Source organism: Brassica napus, chromosome A6 (assembly GCF_020379485.1).
Source record: "Brassica napus cultivar Da-Ae chromosome A6, Da-Ae, whole genome shotgun sequence".
Lineage (NCBI taxonomy): Eukaryota > Viridiplantae > Streptophyta > Magnoliopsida > Brassicales > Brassicaceae > Brassica > Brassica napus.
Genome location: NC_063439.1, coordinates 17,430,475 through 17,454,667, shown reverse-complemented (window position 1 = coordinate 17,454,667; position 24,193 = coordinate 17,430,475). Strand labels below are relative to the sequence as shown.

At 36.8% G+C, this 24,193-nt stretch overlaps 6 protein-coding genes across 7 annotated transcripts; 4 read left to right on the top strand and 2 right to left on the bottom strand.

Moving 5' to 3' along the window:
- Positions 1-3,668: 3,668 nt before the first annotated feature.
- LOC125609968 lies at positions 3,669-4,097 on the bottom strand. Its single transcript, XM_048781602.1, has one exon. It carries the CDS (start codon positions 4,095-4,097, stop codon positions 3,669-3,671), a length of 429 nt encoding a protein of 142 aa, XP_048637559.1.
- A 2,300-nt stretch (positions 4,098-6,397) lies between these two features.
- On the top strand, positions 6,398-8,393 carry LOC106347764 (probable beta-1,4-xylosyltransferase IRX10L). The gene is made up of 4 exons (XM_013787357.2): positions 6,398-6,651; positions 6,834-7,222; positions 7,355-7,596; positions 7,699-8,393. Exons 1-4 carry the CDS (start codon positions 6,543-6,545, stop codon positions 8,210-8,212), a joined length of 1,254 nt encoding a protein of 417 aa, XP_013642811.1. The 5' UTR covers positions 6,398-6,542; the 3' UTR covers positions 8,213-8,393.
- Positions 8,277-9,695, bottom strand: LOC106347765 (carbonyl reductase [NADPH] 1). Its single transcript, XM_013787358.3, has 4 exons — positions 9,494-9,695; positions 9,148-9,412; positions 8,866-9,060; positions 8,277-8,793 (listed from the first exon to the last, which is right to left on the bottom strand). The coding sequence occupies exons 1-4, from the start codon at positions 9,583-9,585 to the stop codon at positions 8,395-8,397; spliced, it is 951 nt and encodes a 316-aa protein (XP_013642812.1). The 5' UTR covers positions 9,586-9,695; the 3' UTR covers positions 8,277-8,394.
- A 519-nt stretch (positions 9,696-10,214) lies between these two features.
- LOC106347766 lies at positions 10,215-12,581 on the top strand. The gene is made up of 5 exons (XM_013787360.2): positions 10,215-10,363; positions 10,655-11,554; positions 11,639-11,788; positions 11,872-12,123; positions 12,232-12,581. The coding sequence occupies exons 2-5, from the start codon at positions 10,667-10,669 to the stop codon at positions 12,361-12,363; spliced, it is 1,422 nt and encodes a 473-aa protein (XP_013642814.1). The 5' UTR covers positions 10,215-10,363; positions 10,655-10,666; the 3' UTR covers positions 12,364-12,581.
- Positions 12,582-13,669: 1,088 nt separating this feature from the next.
- On the top strand, positions 13,670-16,898 carry LOC125610110. 2 transcript variants are annotated; one of them, XM_048781861.1, is made up of 6 exons: positions 13,670-14,789; positions 15,170-15,284; positions 15,358-15,858; positions 15,942-16,099; positions 16,174-16,294; positions 16,384-16,898. In XM_048781861.1, exons 3-6 carry the CDS (start codon positions 15,709-15,711, stop codon positions 16,720-16,722), a joined length of 768 nt encoding a protein of 255 aa, XP_048637818.1. In that variant the 5' UTR covers positions 13,670-14,789; positions 15,170-15,284; positions 15,358-15,708; the 3' UTR covers positions 16,723-16,898. The 2 variants fall into 2 exon arrangements, with proteins under 2 accessions (XP_048637818.1, XP_048637819.1); XM_048781862.1 differs by lacking the exon at positions 13,670-14,789 and having other exon boundaries at positions 15,080-15,284.
- A 200-nt stretch (positions 16,899-17,098) lies between these two features.
- Positions 17,099-18,160, top strand: LOC125610109 (ATP-dependent DNA helicase pif1-like). Its single transcript, XM_048781860.1, has one exon. The coding sequence runs from the start codon at positions 17,165-17,167 to the stop codon at positions 18,143-18,145; it is 981 nt and encodes a 326-aa protein (XP_048637817.1). The 5' UTR covers positions 17,099-17,164; the 3' UTR covers positions 18,146-18,160.
- The last annotated feature ends 6,033 nt before the right edge of the window (positions 18,161-24,193 follow it).

The following is a 24,193-nucleotide window of genomic DNA, read 5'->3' as shown; positions in this document are numbered from 1 at the left end:
GCATTCCAATGTTGTAAACATGTTTTCTGAATGTCGTAGTGGATAGTGACTTCGTAAAGAGGTCTGCAGCATTATCACAGGATCGAACATATCTCACTTCAATTTCTTTATTCTTCTCGAGTTCTTGGGTATATGAGAAGAACTTTGGTGGAATATGTTTGGTTCGGTCACTTTTGATGTATCCTTCCTTTGTTTGAGCGACACATGCTGCATTGTCTTCATATATGATGGTCGGTTTTGAGTCGACGTTGATCCCACTACTTGATAGGATGTGTTTACTTATTGATCTGAGCCAAACACATTCTCTGCTTGCTTCATGGAGAGCGATTATTTCAGCATGGTTCGAGGAAGTGGCTACAAGTGTTTGTTTCTGGGATCGCCATGATATAGCGGTTCCTCCAACCGTGAAAACGTACCCTGTTTGTGATCGAGCTTTATGAGGGTCAGATAAATATCCTGCATCTGCAAAGCCAACTATTTCTCCGTTAGTATTATTAGGATAAAATAATCCTAAATCAATCGTTCCTTGGAGATAGCGAAAGACATGTTTGATCCCATTCCAATGTCTTTGCGTAGGGGATGAACTAAATCTTGCCAAAAGATTAACAGCAAATGATATATCAGGCCGAGTACAATTAGCAAGATACATAAGTGCTCCTATTGCACTTAAATATGGCACTTCAGGACCAAGTATATCTTCATTTTCTTCGTGTGGTCGAAAGGGATCATTTTCGACATTAAGTGATCTGACGACCATAGGAGTACTAAGTGGAGTCGATTTGTCCATGTTGAATCGTTTCAACACTCTTTTCGTATATGTAGACTGGTGTACAAATATACCCTTTTGAGAATGCTCAATTTGTAGGCCAAGACAATATTTTGTTTGTCCGAGATCTTTCATCTCAAATTCTCCTTTTAAATAATCAGATGCCTTTTGTATTTCGACTTTAGTCCCAATAATATTTAGGTCATCAACATATACGGCAATGATAACAAATCCAGATGATGTTTTCTTGATGAAAACACATGGGCATATAGGATTGTTTACATATCCTTCTTTAGTTAGATGTTCACTGAGACGATTATACCACATGCGTCCAGACTGTTTTAAACCGTATAATGATCTTTGCAATTTTATTGCACATAACTCTTTAGGTTTAGAACTTAATGATTCTGGCATTTTAAATCCTTCAGGGATTCTCATATAAATATCAGTGTCCAAAGATCCATATAAGTATGCAGTAACAACGTCCATTAGACGCATCTCTAGATTTTGATTAGCCGCAAGACTCATCAAAAATCTAAATGTGATTGCATCCATAACAGGAGAATATGTTTCTTCATAATCGATTCCAGGTCTTTGAGAAAATCCTTGAGCTACAAGACGAGCCTTATATCTCATAATCTCGCTTTTCTCATTTCGTTTCCGAACAAAAACCCATTTGTAACCAACTGGCCTTACAGCTTCAGGTGTGATTATAATAGGACCAAATACCTCTCGTTTGTTAAGTGAATCGAGTTCAACTTGTATTGCATCTTTCCATTTTATCCAATCATGTCTCTTTTGACATTCCAAGATAGATTTTGGTTCAGGGTCATCATTCTCTTCATCTATTTCCTTCGAAACAAAGTATGAGAAAAGATCATCAACACCATTCACTTTGTTTCGATTCCATATTTTTCTATTATGAATGTAGTTAATAGAAATCTCATGATTTTCTTCAGAATCATGATGTTCAACATTCTCATTGACCTCGCTGTTAATCTCTTCCAACTTTTCTGCTATATTGGAAGAATTTTGTTTTTCTGACTCCTTTCTTTTTCTAGGATTCTTATCCTTAGAACCAATAGGTCTACCACGCTTCAAGCGTATTTTAGACTCTCGTGTATTATCTTCTACTCCACGTTCATGTGGTATTTCTAAGCGAGCAGGAGTATTTGCAGCCGGTATATGGGATTTTGTAACCAATTTGGTGTCTGCAAAAGCATCGGGTAGTTGATTTGCGATGCTTTGTAAATGCATAATCCGACGGACCTCTAATTCTGATTGTTTTGTAGGAGGATCAAGGTGTAGTAAAGATGGTACACACCATTTGATATCCTTTCCTACTTGTTTATTTTCTCCCCCTAGAACTGGGAATACTTTTTCATCAAAGTGGCAATCAGCAAAACGTGCCGTAAATACGTCACCAGTTTGTGGTTCTAGGTATCGTATAATTGATGGAGAGTCACAACCAACATATATCCCTAACCTCCTTTGAGGTCCCATCTTTGTACGTTGGGGAGGTGCAATCGGCACATATACAGCGCAACCAAAAATTCTTAGATGAGAAATGTTTGGTTCTCGTCCAAAGGCTAACTGTATTGGAGAGTATTTGTGATATGCACTTGGTCTTATTCGAATCAATGCTTCTGCATGCAAAATAGCATGTCCCCACACAGAAGTTGGGAGTTTAGATTTCATAATCAATGGTCTTGCAATCAGTTGCAGACGTTTAATTAATGATTCGGCCAAACCATTTTGTGTATGAACATGAGCAACAGGATGTTCAACATCAATTCCAGTTACCATACAATAATCATTGAATGCTTGGGAGGTAAATTCACCAGCGTTGTCCAGTCTAACTCTCTTTATCGGATAATCAGGAAACTGAGCTCTTAGTTTGATTATCTGAGATAAAAATCTCGCAAATGCCATATTTCGAGAGGACAATAGACAAACGTGTGACCATCTACTCGACGCGTCGATCATTACCATAAAATAATAGAATGGTCCACAAGGTGGATGTATAGGTCCACAAATATCGCCTTGAATTCGTTCAAGGAACTTTGGTAACTCTTTATCTATTTTGGTTGGCGATGGTCTTATAATCAACTTTCCAAGAGAACACGCAGTACATGTCATTTTATTCCCTTGATAAACTTCTTGGGGTTTCAGTGAATGACCATGTGAGTTCTCGATGATTTTTCGCATCATTGTAGTGCCTGGATGACCAAGACGATCATGCCATAGTGTAAAATCACTAGAATTTTCCTTAATCACCAAATGTGATTCAATGGCACTTATATATGTATGATGTAGACCAGAAGAGAGTTTTGGTAATTTTTCCAATACCTTTTGTTTTCCCGATTTCTCAAGAGTAATATACATATACTTCTTTCCATCCTCAGTTGCAGACTGAGTATCAAATCCTTGAAGATATATGTCTTTAAAACTCAACAAATTCCTTTTAGAATTTGGAGAAAATAGTGCATTATTTATCGAGAATTTTGTCCCGTTGGGTAACGTGAAATGGGCTTTACCAATTCCTTCGATCAAGTCTGCAGGACCCGATATTGTATGAACAGTGATATTTGTCGGTTTTAGTTCAGAAAAATATTTTCTGTGCTTCAGAATAGTGTGCGTTGTTCCACTATCTGGTATACAAATATCTCTAGCATTGATCTTGGTTGATGTTCCATTTGTAATGTCCATTTCTGAGACAAACAAAAAGAATTAACATAAGATAATATTATTCATAAAATATTATACATCATTAGCAAACATTAAACACACAATAATTATACATAAGAAGGTGAAAAGCACACAATAATTATACATTAATCTTCCACAAACAACAATTATTTATGGTATAATTGTGGAATTTCAAGAGTCACATGATGGGCACTTAGGCTTCCGGGATAGCGGTCTCCTCGAAATCATTCACAAAGTCAGACGCATCGAGGTGCGTTGTACCCTCAGAATGTTCCGCAAAGTTTACTTCCTTTTCTTTTCCTTTGACGGACTCTTTGTATAGAGCGCAAAGGTGTGCAGGGGTACGACATAAACGAGACCAATGTCCCTTAGTACCGCATCTGAAACAAGCTTCTTCTCGCTTCTGGGAGGTATTTCCTTGGTGTTCTTTTCCCTTAGGGGTTTGCTCAGAGCGGACCCACTGGAATGACTTCCTATCTTGTGGATTGTACTTTCGTCCACGTCCACGGTAGTTTTGACGACCACGACCGCGACCCCAATAGGCTTTATTTTCCTTGACTGGTTTCTTTGCATCTAACGCGTTTGCTTCAGGAAACGGTTTTGAACCAGTTGGACGAGTCATGTGATTCTTGATCAGAAGCTCGTTGTTTTTTTTCTGCTATGAGAAGCGCCACAATTAATTCTGAAAATTTGGTATATCCCCGCAACCTGTACTGTTGTTGTAGGGTGATGTGGCTCTTATGGAATGTGGTGTATGTCTTCTCAAGCATTTGAGATTCGGTGATTGTTTCACCACAATATCTCAATTTGGCCACAATCCCTAACACAGCCGAGTTGTAATTCATCACTTTGTCGAAATCTTGAAATCTCAGACTCTGCCATTCATCCCGAGCAAGTGGAAATGTTATGTCTTTCTGATGATCAAAACGATCTTTCAGAGACTTCCATAGCTCTTTAGGATCTCTCATGTTGGCATAGTCATAAATAATACTTTCATCAAGGTGTCTTCTAAGGAAGATCACCGATTTAGCCTTTTCTTGAGGCGTTGAAGTATTAATCTCTTTAACGGTCTCGGATAGACCAAGAGATTCAAGATGAAGTTCGACATTTGTAACCCATGAAATGTAGTTGGTGCCGGTGATGTCTAGAGCGGGGAATTGGAGCTTCTCCATGTTTGCCATTGGATTTCTAAAATCAAATAATATATTAGAATTTCATAATTTTAAAATGAACCATTTATATTAATAATACACGCAATTACAAGGAGAAACAGCGCATAGAAAAGTAAACCGACATTGAGCGTAAATTCCTCAGGAGCAAATTCTCCGATAAAAAGACCGTACATAGAAGCAAAAATTAGAATTGCACATACAACCAAAAATATGCGAATCATCCTTTTTGTAATGATAAACCGTAATGGAGCGATTTGAAAATATTTGAGAGAAGATGAAATGTTTTGGATGAAGTAAATGAGTGAGAAATGAGTATATTTATAGATAAAAACACTGTTCATAGCCGTTAACTAGCCGTTTAGAAAGTAATTTTTTTTTTTTTTTTTTTTTTTTTTTTTTTTTTTTTAAATTTATATATGACCGTTGGAGGTAAAAGAAAAACATAAGATAGAAAAAAAAATTAATCATAAACAATCAGTGAGCAATTATAAAATTTATCAATTTAAACATATATATAAATATATGTGCCTACTTAAATATATTTAGTTATCTATGGGGATAAAATTATCCGTCAAATTTGAAAGCAAAAATATTAAGGTGATCAAATCTGTAAAATAATAAATTATGATAATGCACTCAAATATAAAATAACAAGTTAAATGTTTAGGCGGTATACCGGCCATCATGGTGCCTTAAGCAACCATTGTAAAATTAACAATAAAAGGCGGGGCGGCAGGGCCGCACTCCGGTAATCATAAACAAATAAAATGGAGGCCCCACTCCGAACATAATAATCAAAAGAAAGAATTATAATAATAGAGTGATCGTGCTGATAACGTGTTATAATTATATTATATATTGTTTCATATATAAGAGGTGTCTATTTGTTTGATCATGTTACGTAAATAATAGAAAGTAGAAAAGAATAATAATCTTAATAAATGAGAAGAAGAAGTAGTATACCAAATAAGAGAGATTGATGTTATTACGTTCGAAAGGGGCGTCATAAAATGATCGCAATACAATTCCTTATATAGAAGAGGTTTCGACAATTGTTACTGTGAGTTTTAAATGATATGGGCTCCATATCAACTCTCACACGAAAGTGTTGCTGACTTTCGTAACAGAAAAGACTTTTTTTGAAGTGTGAAAACTACTTAGAACACAAATTTTGGTCTACGACAATGTTATAAAGGTTTTATGATATCAGGTACAAGAACAATGTTAATAAACATCTTTTAGGTTCAAATAATCGGTATGCAGTAGTTAAGCACCTTTTAATAAACTATTGTTCTGAATGCCTAAATAGATTTTTTAAAATTATTCTAAAAAAACTATTTTGTTTAAATCCAATTTTATAATACTGTTTTCCAAAAATTAAAGTTGCTTCAAAGACACGATACATATTATGATCTTTCAACTCTTTACAGTTTCACATACTAAAAAAAATTATTTTTATGAGTTAAAAAAAATATTCTTTATTTAAAATATAAATTTAAAAAACATAATCCGCGCGTAGCAACCTACATGATGTGTTTCGTTGTCGCGTAAAAACATAAAACCATAGTGGTTGCAAAAACAGAGGTGTTGCGTTGAGTTTCTATGCTTAATGCTTCAAATGTAAAAACTGAAAACTACATGATGGAGAACAAATAAATCGTCTAAAGGGCCATGAAAACGATAAATGGGCCAAAAGCTCGTCCAAGTCCAATCTCATTTTCGATCAATTATGGATGACGTTGACTGCTCATTGCCCCGAAACGACGACGTATTAGCGTCGCACGAACCTTCTTTCTCCTTGAAATCAAAATACGATGTACTCTAGGTGTCAACTCTCGGCGTGATCTAGAAATCGGCTTTGATGTGTGTGTTGTGAGGTAATTGAGCGATAAGAGATGAAGTTGAGGAGCTGGGTTTTGATCTTCATTGCTTGTAACCTCCTTACCTTCTCCACGATCTCTGCTTTCCGTCTGAGTCGAAGTCAACCAACCGAGCGAATCTCAGGTCAGTCTTCGTGAATGATTGCTTTCCCCTATTGTTACTCGGATTGTGTGGTAATCACTTTAGTCTTAAGAATCGAAATAAAAAGCTAGGGCTAAGTCTTTTGCGATTGATAATGTAAATCTTAGGATGACTATAGATTTGCATGGACACTGTCTTTTGTTTGTTTGTGGTGTGGTGTTTAGGTAGTGCTGGTGATGTGTTGGACGATAATCCAGTGGGAAGACTGAAAGTGTTTGTTTATGAGCTTCCAAGCAAATACAACAAGAAGATTCTTCAGAAAGACCCCCGATGTCTCACCCACATGTTTGCTGCTGAGATCTATATGCAACGCTTTCTTTTGTCTAGTCCTGTTCGAACACTCAACCCCGAGGAAGCTGATTGGTTCTACGTCCCTGTCTACACCACTTGTGATCTCACTCCCAACGGCCTTCCTCTCCCCTTTAAATCCCCCAGAATGATGAGAAGTGCTATTCAGCTCATTGCTTCCAACTGGCCTTACTGGAATCGCACTGAAGGAGCTGACCACTTCTTTGTTGTGCCTCATGACTTTGGTGCCTGCTTCCATTATCAAGTAGAGCCAAGATTTGTGTTTTTCTTCATCTATGCTTGTCTTCTACTGTCGAACATGCTCACTAAAGTCTGTTATCCCTTTGGAAGTTGCAACGCCCTTTGTTGATCTCTTGTTTGTGTTTGACTGTGGCAGGAAGAGAAGGCCATAGGAAGAGGAATACTACCCTTGCTTCAACGAGCTACGCTGGTGCAGACATTTGGACAGAGGAATCATGTCTGCTTGAAACAGGGTTCAATCACTGTTCCCCCCTATGCTCCACCCCAGAAGATGCAATCACACTTGATTCCTGGGAAAACTCCTCGTTCCATCTTTGTCTATTTCCGAGGATTGTTTTATGATGTGGGAAATGACCCCGAGGGTGGTTACTACGCGAGGTAAGTTTTAATCAGAATGCTCATCTTATGGGTATATTACCATCCTTTGATTTGCTCTCGTATAATCACTGATGATGTTTTGTTTGTCAAAAACGGACACAGGGGTGCACGAGCAGCTGTATGGGAAAACTTCAAGGACAATCCCCTCTTCGACATCTCAACAGAGCACCCAACAACATATTACGAGGACATGCAGCGAGCAATCTTCTGCTTATGCCCACTTGGATGGGCCCCATGGAGTCCAAGACTAGTTGAAGCCGTGATCTTTGGCTGCATCCCCGTGATCATAGCAGACGACATTGTGCTACCTTTTGCAGATGCGATCCCATGGGAAGACATTGGTGTGTTTGTGGATGAGAAGGATGTTCCTTACTTGGACACCATACTCACATCGATCCCACCAGAGGTTATACTGAGGAAACAGAGGTTGTTGGCAAACCCTTCGATGAAACAGGCTATGCTGTTCCCGCAACCAGCTCAACCAGGGGATGCGTTTCATCAAGTGTTGAATGGGTTGGCCCGTAAGCTGCCTCATGATAGGAGTGTGTATCTGAGACCAGGCGAGAAGCTGTTGAACTGGACGGCAGGACCGGTCGCTGATCTGAAACCTTGGTGAGTACAAATGCGATCGAAGAGAGGTTGAATTTGATACAGTTGATTCTATTTGTTACTTGTCTGTATTCTGTAGAATTATTTTGTATAACCATCATCAACTTAGTAAGTGGCATTGTTTGTTGACAAGAAAGAAAGATAAGAGAAATCTATTCCAGTTTTTAATAAACTTTCACCAACCCCCACTCAGAAGTTTATCTCACGTCTCTCTGCAAAGAATTTTCCAGTCACCGCCTCTTCAGACAGAACCAAGCTCAGCCAAACTCCGGTATCAGCTGCGTCTTCAGGAGACATATTACCAGCGAAACCAGTCATTGCAGTCTTCACCCAACCAGGACAAAAGCTGTTAACATAAATCTTCTCTCCCTCTTGCCTTGTCGAAAGCTCTTTCGCTATCATTCTAGTGTATGCATTGACAGCAAGCTTAGAGATGGAGTAGTCGGTGAATGTCTGAGGCCACCCGCCTGATTCCCAAGTTCCGTCTTTTACTTGCTCGATGAATGTAGAGACAGTTCGGTCTAAAAGTTCTTCCGTCAGAGAATCCGGATTGCTTAGCTGATCTCTCAACTCTACATTTGCAAGCCTCTGCAGAAGCATATGCAAAATTAATCTGAATGAAAATGACAAAGATAGCAAGAGTGAAAGGAGTTTACTTACATTACGTCTTCCGTATACTCTGCCTAGCCTGGAGCTAACGTTAACGATACGAGCTCCCTGAGGAGAGGGTCTCATCAAGGGTATCATAGCTTTGATCATGTTTTTGGTTCCATGGTAATTAGTAGATACAACAGTCTCAGCAAACTCAACCGAGTTATCTGAGCCAAGATTGTAGTTGACACCTGCGTTATTCACCTGAATATATATATAACAACAGTCACGCACAGTGCATATAATAAGAGAGCTATATAGACTACCACCAGATTACATAAAGGATCTTACGAGAATATCGAGACCTCCAAAAGTTTGCTTAATCCAGCAACCAAACTCTTTAATCGAAGAGGCGTCCGTGACATCAAGCTGATGAAAATCAACCTTGAGACCTTGTTGGAGACTCAAGGAAGTAACTGCTTCAAGACCAGCATCAACGTTTCTGGCTGTAAGAACAAGAGTCAATCCGTGGCTAGCAAGCTGTCTTGCGATTTCGAGTCCAATGCCTCGGTTAGAACCAGTCACCACTGCTACTACATTTTCAGAAGACCACCATCTACCACATATCAATTCAACAAGAGGAATGTTATTGAACACAAACACTCAATTTGACAACTTAAAGGTTCGAATGATACACCTCTGGTGATCAGAGTAAGGGATGGTTCGAAGGAGAGAGATCTCCTGCATCCTCTTCTCCCTTCTCTCCCGCGCTTTCTCCTTGTTCGTCATCGCCGCCGCCTTCTTCTTCTTCCTCCGTCGCTTTCGTAGGTGTAAAAGTTTCTCCTACTCCTGACCGTAGGGAATCAAAATCATTACTAACAGTAGCCGACATCTCTACAATATTTACGTAGGATACCTTTTTAACTTTTATTGAAACCACATACTTGCTTAAAACTTTTTAATCAAACTATTTAACCCTACAACCTTTTTTAATCAAACTAAACTAAAACAAACATTAGCCGTCAGCTCAACAATTTTTTTTCCGAATATGTGACCCTTAACTTTACTATTTAACCCTCAGACCCTAAAGTAATAAAACCTTTTGAATCAAACTAATTAACCCCAAATGCAGCGTTAAATTTCTTCGAGTGGATTATTAAAACTACAGCAGTTAATGGAAAAACTTTTCTTGAGAATTTTTCTAAACTTTTAAAATTTATTTATCGGAATGATGTTGATGTTTTATAATCTATGGTCATGAATCATCCTTACCGTAAATATTGGTATTTTAGTGTGGAATTTGAAAGAGGATAATTAATGACGAAAGCGATGATGTCACTGGGTACACGTGTCACGTATATCGAAAGCTAGCGTCCTACGTCTCTCTGCGCTTGCCTTATATGAGAGAGCCCATTCTTTATTATTCCCATGATAAATAGATAACTCACAAATCCTTCCTCGTGGATCACTTTATTACACTAACATCGAAGAGAGATAGACTTCACTGATCTTTCCGACACATCGGAGACAGATCAACGAACATTTTAAAACGCGGGAAAATCATTGGGTAAATCTCTCTGTTTAATTTGTTTTTGCTTCTGCTTTTGATTTCGCAATCGAATTCTGGGTTTAGGAATACCGAATTAGAAACAGAGGTTAGGATCATATTAGTTACGTAGTAGATATATGAAATGATCTGAAACCGGTTTTATGTTAGATTGTTGGTTTTCGAAAATACTATTCTAGCAAATGAGCTTTCTGCTTTATATGTTCTTGCTTCTCTTGTATTATGAATTGCTGTTTTTTTAAAAAAAAAGAAAATTTGTGACGAATTATTACCTCTGTAACATGGAAACAGGAGAATAGAATAATGGCTCGTTGTGGAGGGAGATCACTGATCTCGTCCTTACTTCTTCTTCTGGTCGCGTTGTTAACCATATCACCGAGCCACGGCTTTGTTAAGACCGAGAAGAAGATAAAGTCTGCATCTTTCTTATCGCCAAAGCTAGTGATGAATCCAGGATCAGTCGCGAATCCTTTCCTCTTCGACATCGATTTCCCCAGAGGTCATGTCGGCATCAAAGGCTTCGATGCTGAAGTTGTTGACCAAGACGGTAACCCCGTCCCTCTACACCAGACTTATCTTCACCACTGGGTTGTTCAACCTTACTACGTACGCAAAGGTTTTAAGCTTTCTCAGCGAGACATGCCTAGGAACCACGGTTTCTCCAGGCATCTTGGTTCCAAACCTGATTACATTCTTGTTAGGAATGGTGGTCTGTGCAGGAACACTGTCAGACATTTCTTCGGGTTAGGATCAGAAACCCGCAAAACCTCCACGCGTGTTCCTGATCCTTACGCGATTGAAATCGATAATCCAGAGGAAACACCTGACGGGTATGAGTTCAAATGGCTTCTCAACATTCACGCGATTGACACGCGGGGTGTCGTGGATAAATCAGGATGCACGGAGTGCAGGTGTAATCTGTATAATGTAACGATTGATGAGTACGGTCGAGATATAAAACCGGATTACAAAGGTGGTTTGTACTGCTGCTATGATAAGACTCAGTGTTTGTTGAGAAACGGGTTTGACAGTGTGGAGGAGAAAACAAGAACTCTGTACCTTAAGTATACCGTGAGATGGGTTGATTGGGACAGCTCGGTGGTACCTGCTAAGGTTTATATTCTCGACGTTACGGATTCCTGGGAACCATCACAAGGATCAACAGGAGATAGCCAAGAACATTTTTGCCATGTGAGTATATATAATCTTTTACTGAAAATATCATTCTTTCTAAACATGTCCGTGGAAAAAGTCTTATGCTTTTCTTTTTTTCAGGTGGAATATGAGGTGAAACCATGCAAAACCAGTGGCGATGGATGTGTTGACGTTAAGAAGAAGAGCTTAATGATGCCGTTTAACGGGTATATTGTCTACGGTGCAGCTCACCAGCACGCAGGTGGTATCGGTGCTGCTCTATACCGAGAGGTAAAGTAAAGAGTGATTTTGCTTTAAGCTAATGGCAAACAAAAGATTGAAACTGAGGCTTTCTTGTGTTGTGGATTGATCAGGACGGTGAGGGGATCTGCACTTCGATGCCCAAGTATGGAAATGGAGACGAGCCTGGAAACGAAGCTGGTTACATTGTTGGAATGTCTTCTTGTTATCCTGATGAACCGGTGAAAGTGACTTCTGGAGAGACACTGACTTTGGAGTTCAATTACAGTAGTGCTGTTGGTCATACCGGAGTTATGGGACTCTTTTACATCCTAGTTACTCAGCAGCTGCCTGAACAAGAGAGCTCCTTGCCTGCACTTTTCCAGGTAAGCTGCCGGTACCTGATCTCGGTTTATGCCAGACCGGTTTCAATTTAAGATGCGTTTTCGGGAGATATTACTTTACTTAAGGTGAGTATCCATCATTTTTTGTAGGCACATACGAAAAGCGTGAGCTTTCTAAGCTTTCTTGCTGCGATGGTGGTGGTGGCGGTTGTGGTTCTAATTGCTGCTGTGGTATACCGGAGACAGAAGCGGGAAGATGGCTACCAATCACTTAGCACCTAAAGAGTAAAACTATATATATATATAGGCTATTATATAATCTGTTATTTTTTCCCTTTTATACCACAGAATTAAAATAAAAGAATATGTTGTTGTCCACTGATATTTGGTAATGGTACTCACGTGCAAGAAGTTTTTTGTAATGGTCACACACTATACGCAATGGTGTATAGACTTGTATGTTATAGCAACTCTTTCTATATTTATCACCTTGTTCGTCATGCCACCTTCTTCTCCCTCCCTCGCTCTTGTCGTCTTGGGGATGTAAAGTTTTTTGGTAAAATATTAAATACTATACCAAATTTTCAAGTTTGTGATCGAAATTATAAAGAAACTAGTAGCGGATTACGGAATTTAAACTAAACATTGAAACCTAATGCGACAAAAGATTCAACCCGCAACAGAAGTAGAACCAAACCTAGAACCAGCTAAGCAACAAAAACGAGCACAGACCGATTGCTTCGGAGTTGGTTGAGGTCGAGAGTCAGACACCACGAGTTACCGAGAGAAAGGCATCCTCAAACTTTGAAACAACGGCTCCTGCAGCTTCCAACTTACCTACCTAAACCTGATCTGGACAGAAAATCTGAACACGAACGAACCCAGAGCACCAACAAACCCAGTTTCTCGTACTCTTGCTCGTCAGCTCTACAATATTTACGACCTTTAACTTCTTTTGAAACCACAGACTAGCCCAAAACCTTTTAATCAAACTATTTAACCCTATAATAATCTTGTTTTTTTTTTCCGAATAAACGGGAGGTAATCCTGACCTTAGGTCCAGGCGCAAAATCAAATTAAGGGCATAATAAAAGCGATTTCAAACGCTAAACTACTAGTCTAAATAACCAGTGTAAGCCAACTCTCTCAGCCAAAATATGGTGTAAGCCAGCTCTCTCAGCCGGAATCAAACTGAAGACACAATAAAAACAATTCAAAGCGCTAAACCACTAGTCCAACATACTGTTGATAACCGGTGTAAGCCAGCTCTCTCAGCCAAGATATGGTGTAAGCCAGCTCTCTTAGCCGGAATCAAACCAAGGGTACAATAAAAGCGATTCCAGGCGCTAAATCACTAGTCCAAAATTTTATAACCTTATTAATCAAACTATTTAACCTTCAGACCTTTTTAATATAACTATTCAACCCTAGAACCTTTTTGATTAAACCATTTGCACCGTTAAATTGTGAATGGATTTATTCTACAGAAAGTAATGAAAAAAAAAATTTGGGAATTTTTCCACTAAATTAATTTTATCCGAATCTACTCTATACTAAAAGTAACAAATAGAGTGTTTTTAGCCTGTCCACGTCGACATATTTATTCCACCAATCAGGACATTTGCTTCGTCCACGTAGGATTTCGGTTCTTCTTTTTTTTTGGGTTTTTGGGCCGCGACTAAACCAAAACGACATCAAACGCTATGGATCTCATAAGGGATTGTGTGGGCTTGGTGGCTTGGTTTGGTTTATTGGGCTTTCTCTCTGTTTATTAAAAAAAAACCTCACCCACGCGAGGCGGAAACCTCGAAGCTCCGCGCCTCCATCTCTTCCTCTTCACCCTTTCTTCTTCATCGTTACAGAGATTTCGATCCACTACTCTACATTCAATACCCCACGACATCTCCAGCCATCAATTTATCCTTTATGACTTCGTTTCGGTTTGCTTTTTTCCCGGTCCTTTATATACTGTTCATCTCTTTTGCGTGGAAACCAAATCTCGAACTTCTCTCCTTACTCTATGGCGATCAAACCGAATGGAAAATCCCCTGTTACCTCCGATCACGATGACAGAATCATGCTTTTCCGCGATGTCACAACGGGTCCCCACGAAACCCAGCTGCGTTTCCGGTTGATTCATTTCTGGGAGGCTTGGAACCCTTTGAAGAAGACGCTTATTGGGATTGAGATGCTGTTAATTGACGAGGAGGTATTTGTTTTCAGCCAATATAGTTTAGACGCTTATTTGTTATTTAAAACGTTCTTTGGGTTTTTTTTGGCTCCTGATTTTATATCGATACGTTTCTTCGTTTTACCATATTCGATAGTTATTGAATTTGTTTTTAGATCCTCATTAGTATAGAGTAGATTTTTACACTGTCCTTAGTTTTTACAGAACAAAAAAACTATTAATTTGTACTGTATTTTCTCGCAGGGATCTGTTATCCAAGGATTCATTTCGCCAAGCCGTATTGAGAGACATTTGTCTAAAATGAAGCCTGGATCGCTTTACAAGCTCAACAATTTTTATGGATCAAGCAACAAAACCATGTATCGGGTTTCTGATCATGCGGTGACGGTGTCGTTCTCATGGAACTCGGAGCTCTCTGTTCTTGAAGACAGTCCCACTCCTTTTGATGAAGACAGATTCCGTTTTCATTCCTTTGAGGAATTTCAAGCTGGCTGTGATAGCAAAGGAGACCTCTACGGTAATCTCTGTTATCCCACACACCATCTATGAGTTGCAATGCTTGATGATTAATCTAGATTTTTGCTTACAGTGCTATGCGTGTTTGGTTTTGTTTGATTATGAGAAGTAGATTACTTAGTGCGCCCTACTCTTACTTTCGCGGTTGATCGGCCAATTACAAATAAGATTACAAATAAGGTTTACTAATTTCGTTTGTACCCTGAGGAGGATTTTTTTTACTACACTTAGTGTTTGTTTTTTTTTTTAAAAATTGGAGGATAGTTTGGTTAGGATCTGTTAGCTGGTTGAGTTCTATGTCTGGTTATTTTCTATGAAATTGTTGAAATGCTTTTCCATATTTAGTCTTCTTATTTACACGCTTAATGATTAATGGTATAGATGTTCTTGGGCACATGAAGCTGGTTAATGGTCAGTGTCTCACGGGGACCCCAGTTCTTGATGAAGTGGAAATAGCTAGGGCGAGGCATGTGTTGGTTCATGTGCAGTCATACGAGTAGGTGTATTATTATTTCTTAAACACTTTGTCTGTCTACTTATATTAACCATTTAGTGACAATATTTTGCAGTGGACCTGTGGTGAAGCTCTACCTTTGGGACCAGGCTGCAAGAGACTTCTGCAAAAAATTCAAGTCATACGAACGCACCCCCACCGTGTTATTGGTGACAACCGTTAACACCAAGAGTCTCGGAGGTTCTGTTTCTAACTTTAGAAAATTTTCTTACAATTAGTTATCTACTCTTGCTGGTCTTTGAATGGGTGTTGCTTAATACAACAGGTACTCTTGCACTGACTACAATGTCCTCCTCACGTGTCTTTATGGACTGCGACGTCCAACCTACGGTCGACTACTCTAGCTGGTAAATCTATATATATTTACATTTTTATATTTAATCTTTAGCTAACTCATCCCATATCAATGAATGAATGGATCAAAATGTTACTACTCTGTCTCAGGTTGGGCTCTAACCCACAGAGTGCTGAGTTGGTTAATGCAGAAGTGGTTACTAAAAGGGAGACACTGACCATAGGAGAAATATTCTCCTACATCAGGGATGGATCTAATAAGGTACGAATTGATGTTTTTGGGCAGTGAAACTATCAACAGTCATTTATTAAAAATTTTGAGTCTTATGGAGCTTTGCTGTGTAGGAGGCTTTTTTTGAGTGCACGGCTACGATTGATGATGTGGTCCATGGTTCAACCTGGTATTACATATCCTGCAGTGGTTGCCATACTAAGGCTACGAAAGGCCCAACTTCTTTGATGTGTTCAAAATGTGGGAAAGTCAACATATCAGGAGTACCACAGTATTTATTCTAACTCACTTCTCAATTCTCAATACCAATTTGAATGGTATTAGCTTATTAATTTCTCATGGCAGGTACCGTGCACAGATATCTGTCTATGACAACAGTGAGCAAGCTGTTTTTGTTCTGCTTGGTGATGCTGGTTTTGAGTTAACCGGGAAGCATGCAGCCGAGTTAGTCAGCAGCTATTTTGAGGTAAGTTTCATCACTCGGAACTCTTAGTGTTGGTACTCTCTATATTGGTCTTCACGTAAGAATTGAATATTGATAATCTTCAATGTCAGGCTAATGGAGACCAAGGAGTTACTCAAGAGGTGCCTTTCCCGGAAGCTTTAATTAGCACTATCGGTCAGAAACATAACTTTTGTGTAAAAGTTACACAGCACAACTTAGATGGCAAGTCTCGATCTTTGACTGTGACCAAGATTCTCCCTATGGAATCTCCACCAGTCACAGAAGCTTCGGGAGGAAACTACAACCCGACAACCTTGGAGGACGGATTTGAGACTGGAACAAAGGTGTGTGAAGCTTCCAAAGTCAGTGGGGATTCGGCAGAAGGAAGTAAGAGCAATGGTGACATTGATGAGATGGGCAAAGCAAAACGCCTTAAGCGTGGGGTGTAGATGTTACGTGTGTCGTAGCATGTCTTGCATGGGATTACGTTTAAACTTTTTTTTTTTTTTTTGCTCTCTCTGTTATTGACTTTTGATTTCTTTCAATCTCTCTAAAGTTTTTTATATACTCTGAATGCTTATGTTTTGATTATCATAATTCTACTTCTTAAGGCTTATAACTCTGTTTGTTTAGGTGTTTAGAAATATAGCTTTGTGACAAACAGGTCAATCAATACCGAATTTGAAAATCATTTTTTAACGAACTATTGTTTTTTTTTTTGAAAAATGTCTGTAATGAAAGCAACATTTTAGGAAAACAGTTATGTTAGGTGGTGATTTCAGACAGATCCTACCAGTCATTCCGCAAGGTAGAAGAGCTGATACTGTACTAGCTTCGATAAGCCATTCATATCTATGGAATAGCTGCCACAAGTTCTCTTTGAAAACAAATATGCGAGTCAATCAGGATGAGAAAGAGTTTTCTGAATGGCTTCTCAGAGTCGGGGAAGGTCGTCTAGAAGAAGAACAAGAATATGAGGGGGATGGGTACAATGACCAACTCATAGATATCGATGACTCATTGATTTGTCAGAGTTTTGTTGACCCATTGAAAGAAGTTGTTGATGCTGCATATGGACAAATCAGCAGCCCTATGAATTCCAAGACTTCCTACACCGATAAAGCTATCCTCACACCCCGTAACGAAACCGTTGATGAAATCAATGCTTATACCATCTCACGGACCGACGGGGTATCAAGAGATTACTACAGCTCAGACAGCTTTGAGTTATCAGATACTACATCAGATCAAAATGATACACTATACTCCATTGAGTATCTTAACTCATTGGAATTCTCGGGTTTGCCTTCGCACAAACTTACTCTGAAAGTTGGTGCCCCAGTTATGCTTCTCAGAAACATAAATCAGAAAAAAGGATTATGCAACGGTACTCGGATGATCCTAACCCACGTTGGTGAACGCGTTCTGAAGGCCGAAATCATCACTGGATCCCACATTGGAGAAGAGGTCTTAATCCCAAGAATTGTGCTTTTGTATGATGAAACGAAATTACCGTTCACATTACGTCGGCGGCAATTTCCTATCAGATTGTGCTACGCAATGACAATCAACAAAAGCCAAGGCCAAAGCTTTAAAGAGGTCATCTTATACCTGCCTAAGCCAGTCTTTTCTCATGGTCAACTTTACGTGGCCCTCTCCCGTGTCACAAGCAAAGCAGGATTAACGATCATCAAAACTGAAGATCCACACCAGCTGAAAGTGAAGAACATAGTCTACAAAGAAATCTTCAAAGGCCTTCATCCCGAGACAGGTAATTTAAATAATTTATTTTTTACTCCAATCTTTTTCAGAAATCTGATAACATATTATATTCACAGATTAACAACCTCGAAAATATCGACCCAGCGATGATACAAGCCAATAAAGAAGAGACTTACACATGGGTTTACCCCACCTACGCCAGGTACAAAACTTTTAATTTAATAGCAATACCACAATATTCAACTAAACGTTTGCTGACTAACTATTCTTATCCAATTTCAGGTCCTTTCTTTCTCATGACCCTCAAAACAATCGGATCTGCGAAGACTTAATCTGCTTCCTCCATTATCTACTTTACTTACTACTTTTTTGGCTTTTAAACATTTGCTTTTTAGGCTTTTAATCTGCTTTTACTGCTTTTTTGGCTTTTACTTACAAATTTTCAGACATATTATAACACACAATCCTTCCATCCCAAACAAAAATAATTATTACCAACACATTTTTTTGTGTTCAAACAAAGAATACCTACATCTAATATAATATTTTGGTTCAAAATTTTCTTAGAAAATAACCCGGGCGTAGCCCGGGAACTGACCTAGTCTTACAATAATAAAAGTTGAATATACTCATCAGCTAGTGTGTCCACGTCAGATTAATAATTCAGACCAATCATAGAGTTTTAAAGCGCCATGTCATAATATCTTTAAGACAAAAATGGTACTTCGTTTGGGCCGTGTTTATATTTTTCAAAAGGCAACTCAAGCCTATATAACTTTCAGTCTCGGAAGCGTTAAATTTTGATTTCCTGACTCTTCGACTTAAACGTCACAGCGTTACAGTAACCCAACCCACTCTGCGTCAATCTATTATGCTGTTTAATCTCATCATTGTTTGGAATCACAACAATTGGCCTTTAGCACAATCCACTCTCCATCATTCAATCATGTTCTTTACTACTCTTTTCATGCTTTCGTTTCAAATCCATTTGTTTATCCTCTCCTATATAAATCATTGAATATCAAAATTTTGATCCAAGCAAAATACTCTTGAAACGTGTACTCGCAAACATTTAACAAATCTCTTTTTTTGATTACTATTTTGTCAAGGGTAGGTATATTCAGTAATGGTTAAATATTCGGCTTTAAGTGAATCGGAGTAGGAAAGAAGGAGACCATATTGACAGACATGCGTTTGAAAAACGGATATAATTTTCGCAGACGATGATAACATCATATTTGTGGATCTTCCAACCAAGATTAGAGGCGAGATCCAGAGCGGCAGACATGGACATGAAAATATGTACGGATGAATTTATATTATGCTCTTTAATCTTTTGTAATTGTTTCATTCCACCTCCCCCTCTTCCATCTTCTGTATAAAGTGCTCCATTTGATCTTCAGTCCAACCCTGATCAAAAACCTCCTCTGAAGAAGCTACCGCTACGGCCATTAAATCCAACGGAAAGTCTCCCGTCTCCACCGGAAAGTCACAAGCTGTGAAACCCTTGAAACAGAATCTACTGTAAGTAAATTCAATAATTCTTTTACTGAAGTTTCAAATGTGGAACATGAATCTGTGAGTTGTCTAAATCTAGATGCTTTGTTCGTTTGTCTTGGTATCAGACGAAATCAAGGCTACAGATGTTGATGTGATCCCCAAGATAACGTTATTTTGACCCAAATCGATCTGACGACCTCCGTTAGTGACATAACTTCACATATACAAATATCATGGTACTTAAATATCCCCTCACACAATCGGTAATATGTTCTTTCTTATATTCTAAAGTTTTTAGTTTTCAATGAAAGATAACTTCTGGAGAAGGAATTCACATTGATGGTATGGTGCCAGGTGCCCACACATCACTCCCATAACTTATGATGATTGCCTTCAGATCAGGCTCTGTTTTTTTATATTTAACAAGGATTGTCTTTTAAGTGTTTATGCAGCATGAAGAGAAGCGTAGAAACAGCAGAATCTGTGACATGCTTTTCATAGCAACGTCTCATCGCCTTGCTGATTTCATCTTCTCTCTTGGCAACCATTGCCTGCAATTGAGTGACAGAGAGAGAATAGACGTTAAGCTGAAGATCACATCTGATCTCAGGTTCGTAAATCAAATGAAAAATAACCTTCTTATCTTTTCTGACTTCATGGTGGAGAATAGGTTCAATAGAGGTATCACCGTGGAGAATTGGTTTCTTTTACTGCCGCTCTCTCTTTTTTTTAACGGTAACTTGGGAATTATCTTTTTTTTTTATTGATTTTTTCTCCAAAACAACACTTATGAGGCGTGAGAGTGCCAGTGTTGTCATCGTAGTAGTAAAGTACGTTGATCCAGCTGGAGAGTGGCATGACTTATTAACCTTCTTCTTCCATTATTGTTAGAGTTCTCAAGTATTTTCCCTGTTAAACCCTCTGTCCCCATGTTATCTACTTAATGACAATTTTAGTTGCTCATTTTTTCAATTAGACAATTTTTTTGTGTGTGGTATGTACGTAGCAATGATCCTTCCCAATGTGCATGCAAGACTAAAGTTGCATTCATTTCAGACTCGGATGCTTTTTCTGTCAATAAAAGTGTTTCTCTTCTCTTTTACAATATCTCTTTTATTTACAATGTTCTGTAACTTACCACAACAATAGGGAGGAATCACAAACGACAGAAATAATGTTGTAGTTCTTGCACATTCTTTTTTTTTTTGCTTGACAAAATACAAATTGTTGTGTTATCGCGAAATGTAAATGAAATTGCAAAAGATCACTTTTTATTTATAAAAGCTGGAAGATGAAGTGGTACAAATTTTCTCTTTAAAGGTCACTTAAGTTAAAGAAAGGGGATCAAATGATCTCAAGTGATTATGACGACAATGTAGAGCCTAACTAAAAGCGGTAAAAGGTGAAGAAAAGTTAGTGTTCAAAAGTGTGCATATTTGTGGAATAGTCCAGTAAAGCTTATTCCAAACAGCTTTCAATTTATTTTTTAAAAAACACGTGAGTGTTGTTACGTATTTGCATGTAGAAAAAAACCTGCCACCTTTCAAATGAGGTATATATAGAGAAGTATCTCTTGGAAGTTTTTGAGATAGATAATTTACTTCAGCTTATATATATATCTTTCCACAACCACTAGACCTTCTTCTGGCCGACTGAATGTATCCATGTATCATCCACTATTATATTGGAGTGAGAGATTGACGATGATAGGTTTCACTCGGAAACGATCTTATTTGATTCACTACAAATCAAAACATAGAGGAGAGGGGTTGAGTAAGTTGAAGCTCAAGAACTAACTCCACAAACAATGATGTCTAAAAAGCCATGATTGCTAGGAATATCTAAGAATATATAATATATAGCTCTAGAAATCATGAGTAAGATGAAATCATGCAAAAAATATTTTTAGAAATCATATGATTTCCCAAAAAAATGAATTCTAACTAGCTAAGACCGGGTTCAAAAACAATTATATATTTCACACATTCATTTACATTATATTAGGTAACAAAAACAATAAAGTATAATTAAATCACGCAGTCTAATACTGTATGAAGCATAAATATAAAGTTCTATTTTTCAAAAATATATTAAATTTATTTTATCAAGCAAAAACATATATATAATTTAACATGTTCTATTAGTATTTTATAGAAATATTTTTTTAAATAACAAAACCTGCGTGTAATATTTTAAAAATGAGACATCAACAGTAATGGGTAATTTTATCTATGTTAAAACAAAAGGACATCTCCAAATTATTTACCACTTTAGGTCTCTCTAGAATTAATCTAAAAAGTTTTACACTATTAATATGTTTTAAATACATCATAAAAATGTACAAAATCTCTAGCCCAGTAAACTGGACAAACCAGTAACCACATTGTTTATCTTAAGTAAAATTTTAGAAGAGAACACCATATTTGTTTAGCCTCATACTGAAAAAATTATGAAATTTACAAAGTCTTAAATCTAAGTACATCCGAGTGACATGTAATTCAGGCTAAGACCGCATCCACATATTAATAAAGACCATTCAAGTAACAACAATACAAAAAATATATATATAATTATCGCTGATATATATAATGTTGGAGATAGTCTATTTTCAAACGAAAAGATGTTCAAACCAATATAATTCAGTGTAATATATATTAACATGCAAAATTATATAAGAAAATACGATCTTAAGATACAAAATATTTTATATTATTAATAATTATTTAATTCATCGTATATTTACATATAAGACTATACAAAATTTAAAATTTTCAAATATGTATCATCTTACATAATTAATAATACATGTTTGTTTTAATGTCACCAAAAAAAATAATGATAATATAGTTGTCCAACAAGTAAATATTTTGAAAACAATATATTAGTTCATCACAACAAATAAAAACAAAAACATCCACTGCCAATAAAATTCTCTAAATAGAATTATTAATTTATAGTGCGAAATGAAAACCGTTGATAATAGTCGAAATAATATGGACTACAAGGTTAAAACTCACAAGAGTTGAAAATTTTAAAATGTGTTTGAATATCATTTAATTAAGTTATTATTTAGATTATTTAGCCTGAATAATATGTTACATTGAAAATACCCAAATTTAAGTGAATTGATCATATAAGCATTGTTTAATTGCTGCTAAAACATATATAACCTTACAAATAGAGTCGAAACATATAAATAACACTCATATAGTTATAGAAATTTATGAGTTTCTAATGAAAATTAATCAAAATATCATGTCGTTGTGATAACAATCATTAACCCAAAAATTTATAAAAAAATAAACAAACAATACTTATTATGCTAGATGATGTATAACTATTTTTTTTATCAATTTTTGGAAACATTATTAGTCGCTTAAACACCAGTAACACAATTTTATTTCACGACATAACTAACATCACCAAAAAGAACAACTGAGTACAAAAAGAAAGTGTTGAAAATTCAGCTTCATCCAATTAAAGAAGTTCATCAACAAAATACACTTCAAAACTAGAAATCGATCAAAACTATTACCAGTATCACTTTTCTTTGTCAAACTCTAAGAAAATAAGAGTAAAGTCAATACATGAGTTAGAGCTACATTTTCCATCTAAAGCTTATAAAAAAACTAATCGAGGAAACACAACTAAGAAAAACTTTCCGACATCATCTGAGCTGTCTTTGTATTCTAAATACAATTTTGGTAGTTTGGTAAACTAATAAAAGAAATCATTACAAAATAATAAGAAAAAATTATATGCAACATTCAAACAACAAAAATCACAGTATGTTTCCCCTCATATATTATATACCTTACATACTACATAGTTTATATACATAATTTTTTTTGTAATATTTTATATTCACACAACAAAATTAATTATAGAAATTAAAGTAATTATCCGCGCGTAGCGCGGAAAACGATCTAGTGATTTTAATCCTACTATATAAAAGGGACTAAATTCAAGGCTTTTGAGGCTATCCACCTCAGCCAAAATATTCTCATCCAAAAAGAATTAAAAATAAATGTCATTTAGAAGATAATTAACTAATATAAAACTTTTGATATTTCTAAAAATTTTAAATTTGTAACTGCTAATTTATTAATAGAATCATATATCTATATTGAATTATGTTCTATTTTTAATCGTTACTTTAAGAGTAAATAAATTATTAATTTATAATATATATATAGTTTATAACTTTATATTGTAGTTATAAATAAAGAGAAAATAACCGGGAAAGGTGAAGAAGCTCATATAAAATTATGTAATTAAAATGGTAAAATGGTGAATATGATGAAGTGAATCTAAAAAAAATTTGTTGTACAAATTATGGTGCTTTCTTCGTCCACTATAATGATTTAAAATAATATATATTCATATAAATAAGTCAATATTTGTTGTTTTTTCTTTGTAAGATGTTAAGATTATCATTTTCTGAAAGGTTACACTGATCCAAAGAGATTAGTTTGTGGAGCTAACCAAACGAGGATTATAGTGTTTACTTTGGAAAAAGTAATAGGTTGAACGATAGATGGCGTGCGTGTTTTTTCACATGGAAATCTGCACATATATTAAAATTGTAAGATTTGAATCATAGAGAAAATATAGTGTATATGACTGAAGTTGATTCATTCTGAAACTAAAGATGGCTAAAATTCTTCTTTGTCAAAATGCATAGATGTGAATCTTATA

Bases quoted from the DNA above. Each gene is read 5' to 3' on its own strand.
- LOC125609968 (XM_048781602.1), bottom strand. From the start codon at position 4,097: ATGACTCGTCCAACTGGTTCAAAACCGTTTCCTGAAGCAAACGCGTTA.
- LOC106347764 (XM_013787357.2), top strand. From the start codon at position 6,543: ATGAAGTTGAGGAGCTGGGTTTTGATCTTCATTGCTTGTAACCTCCTT. The intron at 6,652-6,833 runs GTCAGTCTTCGT...TGTGGTGTTTAG, and splicing joins ACCAACCGAGCGAATCTCAG to GTAGTGCTGGTGATGTGTTG. The intron at 7,597-7,698 runs GTAAGTTTTAAT...AAACGGACACAG, and splicing joins GAGGGTGGTTACTACGCGAG to GGGTGCACGAGCAGCTGTAT.
- LOC106347765 (XM_013787358.3), bottom strand. From the start codon at position 9,585: ATGACGAACAAGGAGAAAGCGCGGGAGAGAAGGGAGAAGAGGATGCAG. The intron at 9,413-9,493 runs GTGTATCATTCG...GATATGTGGTAG, and splicing joins CCTTACTCTGATCACCAGAG to ATGGTGGTCTTCTGAAAATG. The intron at 9,061-9,147 runs GTAAGATCCTTT...ATATATATTCAG, and splicing joins TTGGAGGTCTCGATATTCTC to GTGAATAACGCAGGTGTCAA.
- LOC106347766 (XM_013787360.2), top strand. From the start codon at position 10,667: ATGGCTCGTTGTGGAGGGAGATCACTGATCTCGTCCTTACTTCTTCTT. The intron at 11,555-11,638 runs GTGAGTATATAT...TCTTTTTTTCAG, and splicing joins GCCAAGAACATTTTTGCCAT to GTGGAATATGAGGTGAAACC. The intron at 12,124-12,231 runs GTAAGCTGCCGG...CATTTTTTGTAG, and splicing joins CCTTGCCTGCACTTTTCCAG to GCACATACGAAAAGCGTGAG.
- LOC125610110 (XM_048781861.1), top strand. From the start codon at position 15,709: ATGAATGAATGGATCAAAATGTTACTACTCTGTCTCAGGTTGGGCTCT. The intron at 15,859-15,941 runs GTACGAATTGAT...TTTGCTGTGTAG, and splicing joins TCAGGGATGGATCTAATAAG to GAGGCTTTTTTTGAGTGCAC. The intron at 16,295-16,383 runs GTAAGTTTCATC...CTTCAATGTCAG, and splicing joins TAGTCAGCAGCTATTTTGAG to GCTAATGGAGACCAAGGAGT.
- LOC125610109 (XM_048781860.1), top strand. From the start codon at position 17,165: ATGCGAGTCAATCAGGATGAGAAAGAGTTTTCTGAATGGCTTCTCAGA.